Genomic DNA, 16,911 nt, shown 5'->3' on the forward strand with positions numbered 1-16,911 from the left:
GGAAATATAACCTTTAAAAGGCTGATTCTAAGGGATACAGAGCAATCCTCCTATGCCTTAGAAGTTCCTTTCATATTTCCTTTTCTATTCCTCTTTCTAATTATCTCTAACAGATCATCTCCAGATGCTGCGCCTTCCTCTTCCAACCCACTTCCCTTAACTGGACAGTGAGTTACTATCTAAAAAAGGAAAAAATCCTTGCGCTGTCCCTTTTTACAAGATTAAGTGTGTAGATTCAACTTGAAGATTCTAAAAAATTATTTCTTTTTTTTTTTTAATAAAGCCTTTTATTTACAAAGCATATGTATGGGTAATTTTTTCAATATTGACCCTTGCAAAATCTTTTGTTCCCAATTTTCTCCTCCTCCCCCTTCCCCCCCTTTTCCCCCCAGTTGGCAGGTAATCTAATACATGTTAAATATGTTGAAATACATGTTAGGTCTAAAAAATTATTTCAAATTCCCTTCCTCCTTCCCTCTTTTCTTTCCTCCTTCTTTTCTTCCTTTCTTCCTTCCCTTCTTCCTTCCCTCCCTCCTTCTTTCCTTCTTTTCTTCCTTCCTTTCTGCCTTCCTTCCCCCTTCCTTCCTCTCTTTCTCTCTCTTTCTAAATAGTATTTTGTTCCAAATACATAAAAAAATAGATTTCAAATTTTGCACATGTTAACTTGGATTATTTGCTGTCTAAAAGAGGGGGGAGAGGAGGAAGAAGGGAAACAAATTTGGAAAACAAGGTTTTACAAGGGTGAATGTTGGAAATTACCTTTGTATGTATTTTGAAAAATAAAAAGCTATTATTATACAGATTTCAACATTCACCTTTGCAAGTCCTTGTGTTCCAAACTTTTTCTCCCTTTCTCCTTTTCCTGCTGCTTCCAAGGCAGCAAGCAATTTGATATAGGTTAAATATGTGTCATTCTGCTAAACATATTTCCACATTTGTCATGCTGCATAAGAAAAAATATCAGAGAAAAAGAAAGCAAATAAATAACCACCACAACAAAAGGAACAAATACTATGCTCTGATTCATATTCAGTCTCCATAATTCTCTCTCTAGATAGTGGCTAGTATTTTCTATCACAAGTCTATCAGAATTGTCTTGAATCACTGCCTTGTTGAAAAGAGCCAAGTCCATAACAGTTGAACTTCACATGATCTTATTGTTACTGTGTACAATGTTCCCTTGGTTCTGCTCATTTTACTCAGCATCAGTTCATGTAAGTCTCTCCAAGCCTTCCCGAAATCATCCTGCTGGGTCATTTCTTACAGAACAATAATATTCCACCACATTCATATACCATAACTTATTCAGCCATTCCCCAGTTGATGGGCATTCACTCAGGTTCAGTTTGTTGCTACTACAAAGAGGACTGCCACATTTTTGTACATGTGGGTCCCTTTCCCTTATTTAAGATATCTTTGAGATATAAGCCCAGTAAAAACACTTCTGGGTAGGATGTGCAAAGTTTGATAATTTTTTGAACATAGTTCCAAACTGCTCTCCAGAATGGTTGGATCCCTTCACAATCCACCAACAATGCACCAGTGTCCCAGTTTTCCCACATCTCCAACATTTGTCATTATCTTTTCCTGTCATCTTAGCCAATCTAAGAATTATGTAATGGTACTTTAGAGTTGTCTTAATTTGCATTTCTCTGATCAATAGTTATTTAGAGCATTTTTTCATATGACTACAAATGGCTTTAATTTCTTCATTTGAAAATTGTTCTTTGACCATTTATCAATTAGGGAGTGGATTGTATTCTTATAAATTTGACTCAGTTCTCTATATATTTTAGAAATGAGTTAAGATTGGCTTTCTTGAGATAATTCTAAACATAAATTTTCTCCTTTATCTCTTTTTTATTACTTAAAAAGATTGTTATTAAGGTAACAATTTGTTTATTAAAGATTATATTTAAAAGATAATACAAAGAAACTACTGCTGCATGTAATGTTCTTCTCTAAATTATAAAGTTCTCTGGGAGCAGGTTTTTTGGAGAGCTTCTGAAGGCAGCCTTCCTTTAAGTTCTGAGTAATAATCACCCCAAAAGCAGCCAGCTGTTAAAGACCAAATCATTTATTGTCTCCTTCAAAATAGCCCAGTTAGTTTTCTTAGAGGCCTATCTCTCTCCTGGTTTCCAAGAGCTCTTGCCGCTAGTCCTTTGTCTCTTCCATCTTCAGCCTCTAGCTCCCTCCAAATCTCCAGCCAGCATGAAGGTGAATATGGAATGAATTTGACTCCACCTCCAAGAGAATGGGATTGTGGGCTTCTGTGTTAGACTTGCCAATCTCCTCCACTGAATCCTGACTCGTGAATCTCCTGAAATCAATCCTAGTTGCCGCTCCTAGCTTACATATGCTCTCTAAAAGTGTGAACTTTAATGTGTGAACTAATGTGTGAACTCTCTTAAAGGTGTGAACTAAGTATATAAGCATTCTATCAATTCTAGTGACTTAGCACCTTGTTTCAAGTTCTGGCTCATAACAGCTGCAAGATAATGATCACCTAAGTAAAATTAAGGAATTCTCTTACTAATCCAGTCCTTGATACTTGTAATTCATTGTTTTGTTAAATTTTGACTCAAAGGCATTTCCAGAGCTTTGGGTTTAATGGAGCCAGATAAAATTCCCTTAATGGAGTTTAGTCAGCTTTGTCATCTTGTTTTCTTTATATAGATCAAAATGTTCTCATCTCATTTCATGAAAGTTTGTTGAGAGATGTCCTATATAGATATGTAATGTTTTTTTCAGTCTGGAAGGACTTACATGAACTGATGCTAAGTAAAGTGAGAAGAAACAAGAGAATATTGTACACAGTAACAAGATTACATGATGATCAACTGTGATGGATTTGGCTCTTTTCAATAATGAGGTGATTTAAGGCAATTCCAAATGACTTGTGATGGAAAATGTCAGCCCACCATATGGAAAGAAAAGTATGGAGACTAGATGTACATTAAAGCATAATATTTATACCTTTTTAAAAAAAATTTGCTTTTTTTCCTTATTTTTCCCCCTTTTGATTTGATTTTTCTTGTACAGCATGACAAATATGAAAATATGTTTAACAGAATTGCACATGTTTAACCTATATCTAGGTTAGCTATCTTGGCTAGCTGTCTTGGGGAGAGGAAAAGGGAGATAAATTTTGAAACATAAGTTTATGCAAAGGTGAATGATGAAAAAGTATTTTTGCATGTACTTGGAAAAAATACTATTTAAAAAATAATATTTTTCTTCACCCACCTCAAGTTTTTGGCTTCTGAAGTAACAGCTTTTATAAAATGAAATTTACATGTCATGGGGAGGACTTTGCAGATTAAAGTCTTCTCAGTGGGTTTCCATAACGAATTGGTTTGACTACAAACTGTTTTCTGTTAAAGAAAAAAAAAAGATTACATATCTTTCTGTAGATTTCCTTAATAACAGCAGCATTCAAATGTAATATTTTCTCTCCAGAGAACAACTGATAATTTCTTCTTGTGTAGTAAACTTAATGGAATCATTAGGGTGGTATTGGTAGTGATTTAGCCTACCAAAAGGAACAAGTTTTGAGTTATAGGGAACCTAAGGATGATCTCTCCTTTCCTCCCACAACTACCCAAACTGCCTTCCCTTTCCTTAGAGCTCAGACCCATCCCCTTTTCTCTTAAGTGGCCACTCCATTTTTCTCTTGGAGAAGGAAGTCTCATTTCTGGGAGTTCTTTTCATTAGGGACATTCTATGGAATATTCTCAGCCGGCCTCCATCTTCCTTTCTCCCTCATTCTTATTTCCAGTTTTCTAGATGAGAGTACTGACAGAGGCAATAGTCAAAAAAGGTGGAAGAAAAAAAGAGAAAAGGAAAATTTAAACAGTCTTCACAACACCTTCGATGATTTAAGTTCCTAAGGATCCCTTTGTCTATTGAGTGTTCTAGAGACAGAGCCTGGGACTTTTATAAGGAACCAGAACCCTTCCCCAAATCTTGGATAAGAACCTAGAAATCCATAAGAGAAGGAATTGGAGTAGACAGAACCAGATGACAGTGATTCCTTTAATCCCAAACAAGCCACATCTGTCATCATTTTTCCCAGCTGACATTCTCTTGACAACCATTGTTTCCCTTGAATAGGAAGGCTAGGTTTCTTTACTCCCAGTATTATGGAAGAATGGGAAGGAAAGTATATAAATTATATATATATACACATATATATGTGTATAGATATATAGGAAAGCATATAAAGTATATGTGTGTATGTGTGTGTGTGTGTGTGTGTGTATATATATAGCATAATAAATTACAAAGAAGATGTAAAGAACCTTCCTATTCTAGCTCCAAGAGTTGGGCTCTGTCCCACTGAGGACCAGAGCACAGTTGTAGACAGAGGTCCAGATAATGATAAATAGAAAAAAAAGTGAGTTATTTAAAAAAAAAAAAAAAAAAGGGTGGGGAGGATAAACAGACTGTAAGATCCTGTGAAGACCAAAGAAGTGGAGATTAGGATGATCATGAGGCAGGAGAGGTTCAGAGCATGGAAGTGGGGTAAGAAAGAGTAAAGTAGTTTCCTCATAATTGAATAATTAATGATAAACTCCAGACTTAAAAAGAGAAAATTCTTTTCATTTCTCACAAGTAAAAAATCTTATTTGGGGGGGCATGTCACAGGGGAGTGAGGACTCCTGGATTTTGAATAATTTGAATAGTTTAAGATTGGGAAAATGAATCAATATACAATTCTTCTAGGCAATCCATAAAATAATAGGATCTTAGAGCACAAATCATTTTAGCAGGTTGGGGAAATGAAGATGAGTTTTCTCTTTCCCTTGTCCACAATCTGAAGCCTTTCTTAAAGTTAAGAGCCATCTTCCTGAGTTCAAATCAGACATTAGCTGTGAGACACTGGGCAAGTCACTCAATCCTTAGCTACCTCAGTTTCCTCATCTGGAAAATGAATTAGAGAAGAACATGGCAAACCACTAAGAAAATCTCAAATGAGATCACCAAGAATCAGACACACTGAAAACAATTAAATACAAGTACCTACTATGTGCCAGGCATGTTGCTAAGCTCTGGGAATACAAAGAAAAGTAAAAGATAGTCCCTGCTTTCTAATTGGAGAGATAAAAAGCAAACCAGTATGTACAAACAAGGGATATATTGATTAAATAGGAAATACTCCACAGAGAGAAGGCATTAAGATTAAGAGGGATTGGAAAAGACTTCCTATAGAAGGTAGGGTTTTAGTTGGCACCTAAAGGAAGCCATGGAAAGCCAATAAAAGGAGATGGAAAGGATTCTGGGGATCAGGGACATGCAGAAAAAAAATTCCTGGAGCAGAGAGATGGTACAGAGGTCAGGGAAGCTCTTTCAGAGCCACCTTTACAGTATGTGCAAATTGTTCTGAAAGTGGTCAAAAGAAATGGATCCCAAAGCACGAAGGCATGCGCTGCACTCGTGGCAGCTCTCACAGCTGTGGGTTCAGAGCTAACCAAGAGAAGTCGTCATATTTGGGGCCAGAAGGGTTTCAGGAAGTGGTAGAGTGATTAAGAAGGAGGCTTTGCTCTTAGGGTCAATGCTTGAATTGGGAATTGTTGCCCTAAGTGTGGGCAGGAAACCTACAGGAAACAACTGAGTTTAGCACCTAGTTACCAAAAATAATTAAACTAGGAAGCAACTAGATATGCACATTGTTAACAGAGCCCATCTGTGAATGACTTTAGTAACTATCTTAATCACTTCCCCTCTCATTTTCACTTCTTGAATTGCAAAGCTGACTTAAGTGGCACACTCTTTGCCCGGTATTTCTGAGAGAGTTACGTTCAGACTCTAATGTAGACTTTGTGAGGAAGGGGACCCAGAATGAATCTTGGGATTTAAAGCAGGAGACAGAGATCCTTTGGTTGTTTTTGCCTCCCCTTGCTATTTCCTTAGTAGAAAACTGCAACCTCTCCCCTCCCCCACCAATTTCAGATGGGCAATTCTGTATCTCCCAATTCAGGCTCTGGGGTTGAGATCAGAGGTAGCACTTTTGGAAATGGTCCAGAACTCTGGGCCCCAGCAAGACAAAGCAAACGCTGGCCTCTAGCTGGAGCAGAGTCCAGTTTGCAGGTGGCCTGGAAGAAGTTCATGGTTCTAGTAGCAAATTCATAACTACTGAGGAGACATAGTCTGAAGTGGGTTGAGGAGTAAAGGAAAATTCATTTGAGTTGGGACAGGGAAATTGGTTATAACTATACTTTGCTGGGTCCCAGTTGTTCTAAGTTAAAGCTAAAACAGTGGGAAGGAGGATGAGAAAAGGGCCAGGACAGGGAAGAAGTCTGTTCAGTTTCTCCATTTATAAAATGAAGTTGACTAGAATCCAACCATTAGATAGATAATTTCAATTTCGGATTGCCATTAGAAAGAGCTCCTCTGTTAAGCTTATCCCAATCCAACCTCACAGAACATTAGTTCCCCTTATGCACTTTGCAGTCTCCATAAACTGGTGTCTCCTGTGCTTGGGGCACACTCCAGCTCCAGACTGGGTGCCTTTGCATCTGCTTACCCACTAGTCAAGAAGACCCTCTTTCCTCACTCTCATAGAAATCCCTTTCAAGAAATCAAACACCTGTAAATGAGTCTCGCGATCTTCCCTTTCCCAAATGGCTAGTGCCCTCAGTTTTAAGCTACCTTGCTTTTAACTACTTTATTTACAGTATTCTCCTTTTTTCAGTATTTTTCTTTAAATATTTGTGTCTCCTGTTAGGAATGTAATCTTGAGAATGGGGAATTATTTCATTTACTGCACTTGTACCGGGGCACAAGACTGATGCCTAATAATAAAACGCAAGTTGATAGACGAGTTCCTTTCCAACCCAATTCTCCTGGATGCACGATCAGGGGCCTTGTAATAAATGCTTCAGAAATGTTTCTGTGTGGATTGACTGAAAAGCATGAGAAAAAGGAAGGAAAAAGGAAAGGATACTGGGAAAGTGGAAGTCAGGGAGAAGTGTGGGAGGGAAGAGAGGATGAGGAAGGGCAAGGGTAGAAACTGAAGGTCAGAGCACAAAGCGGGCAGATCGAGGTGGTTTGGACAGTTAAGGGAAGAAGAGAAGGGGGGAAGCAGGCACAAGGATGAGGAGGATGGAAAGGGGAGAAAGAAGGGGGTGAAGTAAAGGAATAGAGGGAGAGGAGGAAGGAGATGAAGTGGGGGAGAAGAGGGGGAGAAAAGAAGGAGGTGAAGGGGGGGAGAGAGGAGGAAGGGGGCAGGAGCAGGAGGCGGCGGCCGCGGAGCAGGAAGGTAGGAGGAGCCCAGGCGCACACGTGCGCTACGTGCAGAGCCGGCCACCGCCCCCTCCCCGAGTAGCAGAAATTGGCCTGCTCTCCCCTTCCCCGGGACCCGAACAACTCCGAGTACCCGAGAACAGGAAGTGGCTGAGGCAGCGACCCACCCCGAATCTGGGAGCAGAGAATCTTTCGCATCGGCCTCGACTCATCTCCGGCATGAAGGAAAAGAATAAAAGGGGGAAGCTGTTGTCAGTGTCCGTGCGAGGATGGGGTGGGAGGCCGTCACGCAGATAGCTGTTCGAGGGCTCTGGCGCAGATTGCGCAGATCGGGATGACAGCAGCTGACCCTTTAAAGTTGAGTGAGAGGGTTGAGCCTACGGTTTGGGGTGCACGGAGATTTGAGGGGAGCTGTGGGGCATCATGCCGGAGAAGAACGACCATGGCCTTGGCGGTGGGATGAAGACCAGGGTGGAGCTGAGGGTTGGGGGGGGGTCCCGAAGACGTGGCATGACTATCCGGGGTTCGTTGGAGCCTCAGCCATCCCGCGCTGACGCCACCGGTAACTCAGCCTAGATGCAGGCCGGGCCTTACTCCGCACTTCCCTCCCAGCCCTCCCACCTTCCCACCTCGGAGCCCCCACCCCAGCGGCTGTGCGATCCGACCTCGGGGGCGCCCCGCTGGCCCCAGCCGAGACAATGCGGCCTGGGCCCCGCCCCCCGAAGGCTGATGCGACCCCGGCTTCTGCCAATCACTGGCAGCGGCGAGGCTCTTTAAAAAAAGAAGATCCGGGCGTGGTGTGGCTGTCAGCTGGAGCTGGATCCCTCCGCACATGTAAACACACATCATAAAGGGCAAAGGGAACCCTGCTTTGGAAGGGGGAGGGGTCTGCTAGCTTTGCCCACTTCCCAGAGAGCCCCCGCCAAGCCTCTCCCAGCCTGTGCTAGGCCAGCTGCCCCGGTCCTTCGCGAACGAAGTCCCGCGATTACCCTTCATGGAGGAAATGGGGTTTGGGGAGCTGGAGGCCAAGGGTTGAGAGAGGGAAGGGCCGTTTCCCTAGATACTTGTGGGCCCACTATCCAGAGGAGAAATCTAAAAGTAGTTTACATTTATCGCAGCTATTAAAAAGTGTATCTGCAATTTTTGTGGGGACCACCTCACTTATGGGCCTTTGGGTCATAGGGCTTTTGCCTGGGTCTTACAATCCATATGCAGTGTGGAATGAACAAATAAGGTTTCTTTGAACTGAACAAATGTTTCCATGTCTTTGTATTAAACGTTTTCAAATGTAGGTAGATACTGTGATGAATAAAATGCAAATCCATCCAAAAAGCATTACTGATTTACATTTTTCCTTGCTTAATATTGTTGAAACAGTTCTATAGAAGGAAGGGATACTGATTGTTAGAGAAAAGATTGTCAGGGACCACGCCAAGATGCCAGAGAAGGATGATGAAAAGGCAGAATTCAGCTTCAGAGATGGGCACTCCTTCTGCTCAAGATAAGTAAGAGTGGGTACTCCATATCCCCTAGCAGCTCCTTCACCTAACAACCGCCCTTACCAGGATTTTTGAAAGGAGGTTTGCCCTTCATAGTCCCGGTCACCAGGTTTCTGAGAGTTAGTGAGGGAAGAAACACTTCTGAGTTGCTCTCAGATGGGGTAGGGGACACTGCAGAGGCTTGCAAAAGGGAAATGGTGCATTACAAAACTCCTGCTAATCCAAAGCCTACCTTTGGATTAAAATGAAAAACTCGAATTCAAAGTGAAGTCAAGGGGCTCCGATGGGGGAGTTAGGTCTCTAGATTTAAACATGCCGACTTCCCTGTTCGCGGTTTCATAGGATTGTAGGCACAACACGTGGGACTCGGAGGGTCGGCTGGGCCTTTTGAGAAGGGGGCTGCACTCGAGGCATCCCAAGGCTGCCTTCTTTAACCGGAGCCAGGCAGAGTTCCATGGCTCACTGGCCGCTCTTAGTGTCCTCAAAGTTCAGTAGCAGGACAAAAGTCAGGCGGCCTGGTGACGACCACCGGTCAGACCGAGCTCTCTGCTCTCCTCGGTGCCCAGTGCCTCTGCCTTCGCGGCTTTTAGGACAACTCTTCTCAGACCTACTCCGGGGAAAGGCTTCCGGTGCTTGGGGAGCGGGTCCCCAGCTCTCCGGCTCTGATACCGCTTTGTTGTCTTCAATCTAGCCTAATCCCCCTACACTGAGCCGGCTTTTAGCAGGGTGTGGCTCCTGGGCGAGCTACCGTTTCTGTATCCCCAACACCAAGGGTGTTGGGACAGCCCCGCACGCGAGGGGCTAATGCTGCTTGCACATCCCCGGCCCTCATGTCGCAGCAATCCAACAGACTTTCTAGGCTCACACGAGGAAAGGATGGCCACCTAACCTCATCCCCTTATTTTCCATACAAGGGGGGGTAAAGTGACTGATGCCTCCACAAACGCGGCCCGGGGTGTTTCAGGGGTAGCTCCCGGAACCCTCCGAGTCCGGGGAGATTTTCTAAATCTGATTTAAAACCAGTCATGCTCCAGGGGAGAGTGGGGCTTCTCCCTCCTACCCACCTCGGACAGGCGCTACAAGACCCCACAATCCCTAGAAGGCCTGAGTAGCTTCCCGCTTAAAGAAGGCATGGGTCCCCTAGTCATGGGGGTCCCCTCCTCCTTCCCATCCCTCAGGGAGAGATAAACCCAGTAAGTGGGGATGACAGTCGCACCTCTTCCCTCCCCTCCTCTCATCTCCCCCTCCCCCGCAACAGCCGCCCACTCCATCCTCCTGTGGCCCCGCCCTTCTGGGGACGGAAGGAGGCGGGGTCGCTCAGCTCATTGGGGGAGGTGGGGATGCCGTGGGACTCCTTTCTCTCTCCGTGGCGGCGGAAGCGCACGGCGGTTAGGCGCAGAACCGGCGACGACGGCGGCAGCGGCGGCGGCGGCGGTGGCGTCGTCGTCGTAGTCGTCGGCGGCGTCGGAGGCAGCTTTATCCGAGCCGGAGGTGCTGCTGCTGCTGCTGCGTGCTGGGATCGGCGTCGCTGGTGTCGCTGTCGCTGCTGCTGCCCGAAGTGTCGCGCTCGCAGGCGGTCGCGCCAGTCGCTGCCGTCTCGGCTGCGCTCTGTCCCCCGATCCCGGGCCCCGGCGCCCCGCTGCCCCCGGCCCCGCGCCGCCCCTGCCGATGGAGTCGGCCGTGGCGCTGCCCCCGGCAGGCCCCCGACCGGTGCCTCCCGGCGGCGTTGCCGCCGGCCCGGGCCCGCTGGGTGAGTTCTTGCCTCCCCCTGAGTGCCCGGTGTTTGAGCCTAGCTGGGAGGAGTTCGCCGACCCGTTCGCCTTCATCCACAAGATCCGGCCCATCGCCGAGCAGACTGGCATCTGCAAGGTGCGGCCGCCCCCGGTGAGTGACCCGCGAGTGCGCGAGGGCAGGCCCGGGAGGGCTGCGCGGAGGCGGCGGCCGGAGCTCCGCCGACAGCCGTGGGCCGGTGGCGGGGAGCGTGGGGCGGGCGGCCGGCCTCTGGGCGCGGCGGGGGGTGTGCGTGTGCGCGCGTGTGCCGGGAGTGTGAACGGCGGGGCCGGGGCGGGTCGGGGGGCGCACTTGTGAGGAGTCGGGGCGAGGAGCAAAGTTTTCAATATGGCGGCGGGAGCCCCTGGTCCTTTGTGTGGCGGCGGCAGCGGCAGCGGTCCCGGGGCGGCCCTCACCTGGGCGCCCCACCCCGCCCCGGGCCCCTGGTCGGGCCCAGACCCCTCAACTGCCCCCGGCTCTGCCCGGGGCCCTGCGGCGGGGAGGGGACCTGGCCCCGCGTGTGCGTGCGTGTGTGTTTATGTGTGTGCGTGTGTAGACGGCTGTATGTTTGGGGGGGGGTAACTCCGTGAGCCCCCATTCCTCCTCCCAGTTTTGGGCTCTTGTGGCCGCTGCACCTCTTTATTTTCTAGGGATCCGTTTCTGGCGACATCACAGAGAAGGGCCCCTCTTATCTAAATTCATCCCCCTCCTCCGAGGAAGGGGGGCCCCAAATCTGAGGGGGACCCCGCCCTGACTGTAGGAGTGGGAGCCTCAAACATGGGGCCTAACGGCCTCAACGTCCAGTGAGGACGGCCTGAAGCCCCCGGAAGAGCCGGGTGCACCCCTCCCCCCACGGGGGTCCCCCTCCCCCCCGGCGGGGGGGGGGCAGACAAAGTTATCCCAGAGCGGCGGTTGGAGGGGCTGGGACCGTTGGGGGAGGGAGACCAACTGCCCTTCTTGCGGTTGTGGAGAGTCCTGTCCCCTCCCCCTCCTCAGGCCCTCCCCGAAGCGGCCGATCCCAAATGGGAGGCTGAGGGAGAATCTGCTTTGTTTTGTTTATTTCTCACCCCCACCCATCCTCCACCCTCTCAGCCCCTTCCCAACCAAAGCTCAGCTCTTTGTAATGACGTCTTTGAGCAGGAGGGTCTCTCCTCTCTCCTCGCCTTGGTCCCTCCCTCTTTCTGCCTTGTACTCTGCTTTGAAAAGATGTTTATTAGAAGGGGGGGAGGTTAGTGGTCATTGATTGTGTCCAAGACCAGGAAAATCCGCCACCATCCTCTCCCACCCTCCAAGGCCAAAATAAAGCTATCACCACATTTTAGAGAGTTGCACTTGGTCAAGTTTTAAAACGAGGGTGAAATACCTGTCGTCTGTGTGCTCTGCCCTCACCCCCACCCCCAATTTCTGCCTAGCCCATTTTAGTTGGGTAAATAGTGCAGAAATCAGGGTATGTTTTTCTGAGTGGACCAGAAGGGTTCTGGTATCTGAAGGGAAGCGAATTATCTTTTAAGCTCTAGTAATAATAGTGCCAAAAAGCCCACGAAAAAAACCATCTTGTTGAAGTCATTGTTTTAATTCCTCAGGAGAAAATAAACAGTGGTTCATTGCTATTTTAGTTCTCTTATACTATCAGAAACTAGAATGGAAAGGGGAATATGAATTGTGCAGTTCTTTTAATAGTCTGAAAGCTACTAACTTGGACAAGTTCTTTGGGGCCCAGATACGTGAGCAGTGAGAGGCAGAGGAGAGACCTAATGAGAGGAGGCTGGATTCCTGGGTGTTGTCCTCCATGTTGGCATTGTGGTATACTATGGCTGGGGGAAAGCCCTTTATTTTTGCCTTTCTTTTTTGGTCTTTATAGGCTCTCTGAATCTCAAAGATAGGGTTCTTTAGTTTGAACTGGCTACTTCTTTCCCTAACTTGACTTACATGTAAATGGAAAGTTTAGCAAAATAAAGTAATCTTAGTGTCTTTTCCTACCTTGCTGTTAGACATGATGGCCACCATTTTGTATAGAGAGGAATACAGCCTGAGGAAGGGTGTAAAGAGGCACAAATAATTTATAAATGTAAACCAACCCTCTTTTGGAACCCATCTTCATGCTGAGAGGACTTGTTTCCCTCTTTGTTTAACAAACTCCATTGCCAAATTGAAAGTTGGTATTTGTTGTGAATTTGTTAAATCTTAACCACAGAATGGGAATATATCCAGAAGTTGTAGTTCTTGAAGAGAGGGGTCTTGTTGGAACAAAGGTTTCTTGAGAAACGTTAAGTCTTTGTTTCAGAAAAAGAAGTGATTCATTAGAAAAGCATAACTGAACAAGTGGTTTCATATAGTTGAAATAGAAAACAAAATCTGTTTTCAGATATTTCAATAGGAGATATGTTAGTCTATAGACGACATCAGTATTTTAAAATAAAGTAGTTATATTGAAAGTGTACGCTGTGATGTTATTTACACCTTTTGGGAGGGATGAAGAAAGGAAAATAAAATAAAAAGCATTTAAATGATTTTTATTACCTTCTGTACCTCAAATCAGGGGGATTGTGTAATCTATTACCATAACTTGCTAGGAAGGGGTTTTGAGCTAGATATGTGGGAACTTTGTAGTGGTAAGTTTTTTTTAAGTTATCACTGGGTTGTTACTCTGAAATATATATGAAAATAAGCTGTGTAGATAGATTTGGTTGAAACTAATACTGGTTTTTTAATAGTATGTGCCCATCTTTAGATTGTACAAGTTAAAAAAGAAAGTAGCTTTTAAATCAAATATTATACTAGTGTGAAACCATTTTATTTTCTGTGCTTAGTTTTATAGTTTTCATTCAAATAGTTTTATAAAAAGAGAAAATTGTATATGTTACCTCCCTAGTTTTCTTACACTAAAGGATTGTTTTATTTTCATTGCCATGTTTGTATTTGTAGATTTTTTTTTTTTTTGTTAACTAAGCTGGATACTATTAAATAATGCATGATTGAGTCTTATTAATATGCCAGAGTTTATTGATGTTTAAATAAGCTGAAGATATTTTAAATTCTTCCTTCAAATTGGTTATTTTGGCTACATAATCAGATATTTTATCCAGTGAACATAATAGCCTTAACCCAAAGCGGGGGTGGGGGGTGGGGGAGGTGGTCTGTTCTCCCCTTTCCCCCACATTGTAGCAAGGGAGAAAAACCTAGTAAATTTGTATAGAATTTAAATTTGAACCCCAAATCCAAGATTTAAAAATTCTGCCTCAAGCCTACACACAGATTAGATTAATCTGTGTGTAGCAAAGATATATAATATAAATACATGTGAAATTGGATCCTTAAGGGGAGTAGAATGCTATTATTTGTAGACTTGACATTTTAATTTGCGTAAACTTTAACTTGTATTTTACTTTGCTTTTCAGAAAAAGGCATTGTTTTGGACTTTTGTGGACCATTTCCTCCAATTTTCTAAGGGAAGGGGGAGAGAAGCTCAATTTGTGATCCTTTATCCTGGGGTTGATTTGTAAATGCATGTACATAGAATGAATTTTGCCTAACTCCTATGCTTATGGTGGTATGTGCTTTTAATTCAAGTTTTAAAAAAAAAAATCTTAAAAAGCTTTACTCCTTCATTTATATTTGACCACCAATTTCTGTCTTTGTGTGAATGTTCTTGTACTAGAGTTAGCCCAGCACTTAGAATGTGCTTATTGTGGCTTCACATTTACAATTTGGTTAAATTTGACTTTACTGATGATAATTGGTCTTTGAGTCACAATGATATCCTTTAGAACTGTTTGTAAATTACTAGAGATTGACAATGAGTGGAGTCAAAGTCCTTATCCTAAAAAAGAGCTGTCTTCTCATATTTAGATGATTATTGATAAAACATACAATGTCAACCAACACATTGGTCAAATAACTAAAACTAAATTTGCAAACCTATTTAATAGTTCTTCTATGCTAAAGTTAGGGCTTTTGAATTGCTTCTTTGTTTTAAACACTGATATAGGACTTACTGAACTGATTTTTTAAATTACAGAAAATTATTAATCCTTAGTGTCACTTGTTCCTTGTTTCTTAATTGGGTTTAAAGTATTTTCTTTTTGTTCAATAGAATACTTCCAGTTGAGTAGCTGATTAACTCCTCAAGGCCTCTGTCATCTCTATTGATGGTTTTCGAGGCCATTAAATTTGGAATTTTCCAGATTTATTATTACCAGACACAAATTTGCTACTCATAAAACTTCCTTCGAAAAAAAAGGCAAAAAATGTATTCACTATAAACTGCTAATTTCTAAATTGAACTTGACTCATTTCCTATAATGAGATCTTGTGCAGAACTTGCAACCTTTGATTGTCCTCTTAATTAGACCACTCACTTTAAGGTTGTCTAGAGAAAAGGAATCATTTTGGGAGAGGCAAAGCCACAAAAATGAAAATGCTAATTGGGTTTCTTTTATTTTATATTCCCTATAGTCTTACCTACCAAATGTCATCTAATAGATTGGCTGCAGAACCACTCTTGAGTTGGATGAGAAGGTGGAATTTGTGTTTGCATAAAGTATAGGCCATGGGGTTCTGGTTCATTCTTTTGTCTTTGATTTAAGATACCATGGTAATCAAGGGCTGTTTTTCTTCCTGGGGACTAGATGTAGATATTTTCTGGAGACAGATTTAGCTTTGTCAAATGAAGCCCATAGAGAGTGGCCCTATACTATGGCCTATAAACTAGGCTAGATTTTTTTTTTTTTTAAGCCTCCATGTCTAAGTAGGTGATTAAATTCAAATCCTGAAGATACCTGTGACAGATAATTTTTGTGCTTTGAATTTCTCCTTGAAATTGGAAGCATTCAGATTAGTAGAAGGAATGTAGATGGGGAGCTGATGAAAAGACCCTGACTAGAAACTTGTTGTATTTACTTCCTGGCATTGTGGAAGTAGGGGAGAGGAATGTGGTATTGGGGTATCTGATAATTAACTGGCTTTGCTTCTCTGTTGTTGAATCACAGCCAACTTTTCCAAGACCCCATTTGGGGTTTTCTTGGCAAAGATACCCAAATGGCCCAGTTCATTTTACAAATGAAAAATTGAGACAGACAGATGACTTGCCTGGACACACAGGTAGTATGTGTTTGAGATCATTTGAAGATATCTTTCCAAGCCCAGGCCTAGTGATCTATCCACTTTGCTACCTAGCTGCTTCTATACTGTGTACAAAGAAAAGTTTTAGGATTTGAGACTTGAATCTTTATCTAGTGGGTGAAGGACATTTGGATGGGGAAAAAGTGCCTTACTTTTTGTGTTACTACTGTATCCATTGTCTTTATCTTTTGAGAAAGGTCAGAGTGTTCAGAACAGTTGGTGGACCGTCCATGTTAGCAAAGTATTGTAGGGTAGCACGTCACTCTGACTCTAGGGAAATTCTCTTAATGGAAATTGGCATGTTCCTCCTCATCTCATCAGCTCTGGGATTATCCAGGCTTCTCTTTGCTGGGAGTGTTTCTTTGACAGCTACTGGCCAGGTCAACCTACAGAACAGTCATAATTTAAATAGAGCTGGATGTTAAAAATAATAGTGGAATATTTAAAAATGGAATAACTATTTACATATCCTTGATTGGGCTATGCCATCTTACTTCAATCCCCTACTTATAGCTTAGACTTTCAGTAGCCTCTTTAATATGCTCTTTGCCTCAAGATTTTCTCCTGCACATTCTATATTAGGTCATGTAAAAAAAAATGCACTTTTCAATAACTTAATCTGTATGAGGCATTGTGCAAAGTGTTAGGGATACAAAGAAAGGCAAAACAAAAATAAAAAACAAATTCCTGCTTTCAAGAAATTTACAGACTAGGCTAATAGAGGAGACAACATGCAAAGAACTCTGTACAAACAAGTTATCTAAATCTACACATATGTATATGATTATGTGCATATTTGCTTATGTATAAAATATATATGATAAATTGAATTCGAGGTAATTTTAGAGGGAAAGGATTAAGATTGGGGAGGATTAGAAAGTTTTTTGCAGAAAGTGAGACTTGAGCTGATACTTGAAGAAAGCTAGGATCAGAAATGAGGAAGTCTCATCATGAGGAATAACCAACAACTAGTCAGGAGATATAACTACTTTCCCCAAACACACTTCACTTCAGTAAACTTCAGAGGCTTCCTCTTGCCACTAGGATAAAAAACAAACTCCTCTGCTTGATATTCAAAACCCTTTCACCATCTGGCCTACCTTCTCAGCCTTAATTATGGTTATCCCTTCCCTTTCTACACTCAGTGGTCCAATCAAAAGCTGGCTTTTTTCTTACACATAATTCCATCGCCTAGTACCTACTGTTTTTGCACCGCTTCTTGTCCCCGCTTGGAATATCTACCCTCCTCATTTCTGCTCCCTAGTTTTCTTTAAGA

General features: G+C 43.5%; 1 protein-coding gene and 1 long non-coding RNA gene across 6 annotated transcripts in view; one reads left to right on the plus strand and one right to left on the minus strand.

Moving 5' to 3' along the window:
* Nucleotides 1-10,072, minus strand: part of LOC127562712 (uncharacterized) — an 81,180-nt gene extending 71,108 nt beyond the window's left edge. For 3 of the 4 annotated variants that reach the window (XR_007953797.1, XR_007953798.1, XR_007953796.1), the window contains exons 1-2: nucleotides 7,413-10,072; nucleotides 3,247-3,374 (exon numbers count right to left, since the gene is read on the minus strand). This is a non-coding gene — a long non-coding RNA (uncharacterized LOC127562712). The remainder of the gene's footprint in view (nucleotides 1-3,246; nucleotides 3,375-7,412) is intronic. The other variant, XR_007953799.1, reaches the window with a different exon arrangement.
* Nucleotides 10,073-10,397: 325 nt separating this feature from the next.
* Nucleotides 10,398-16,911, plus strand: part of KDM5B (lysine demethylase 5B) — a 66,730-nt gene continuing 60,216 nt past the window's right edge. For both annotated transcript variants that reach the window (XM_051998625.1, XM_051998626.1), the window contains exon 1: nucleotides 10,398-10,628. In XM_051998625.1, coding sequence (XP_051854585.1) covers nucleotides 10,413-10,628 — 216 coding nt within the window. In that variant the 5' untranslated portion in view covers nucleotides 10,398-10,412. The remainder of the gene's footprint in view (nucleotides 10,629-16,911) is intronic.

Source organism: Antechinus flavipes, chromosome 4 (assembly GCF_016432865.1).
Source record: "Antechinus flavipes isolate AdamAnt ecotype Samford, QLD, Australia chromosome 4, AdamAnt_v2, whole genome shotgun sequence".
Lineage (NCBI taxonomy): Eukaryota > Metazoa > Chordata > Mammalia > Dasyuromorphia > Dasyuridae > Antechinus > Antechinus flavipes.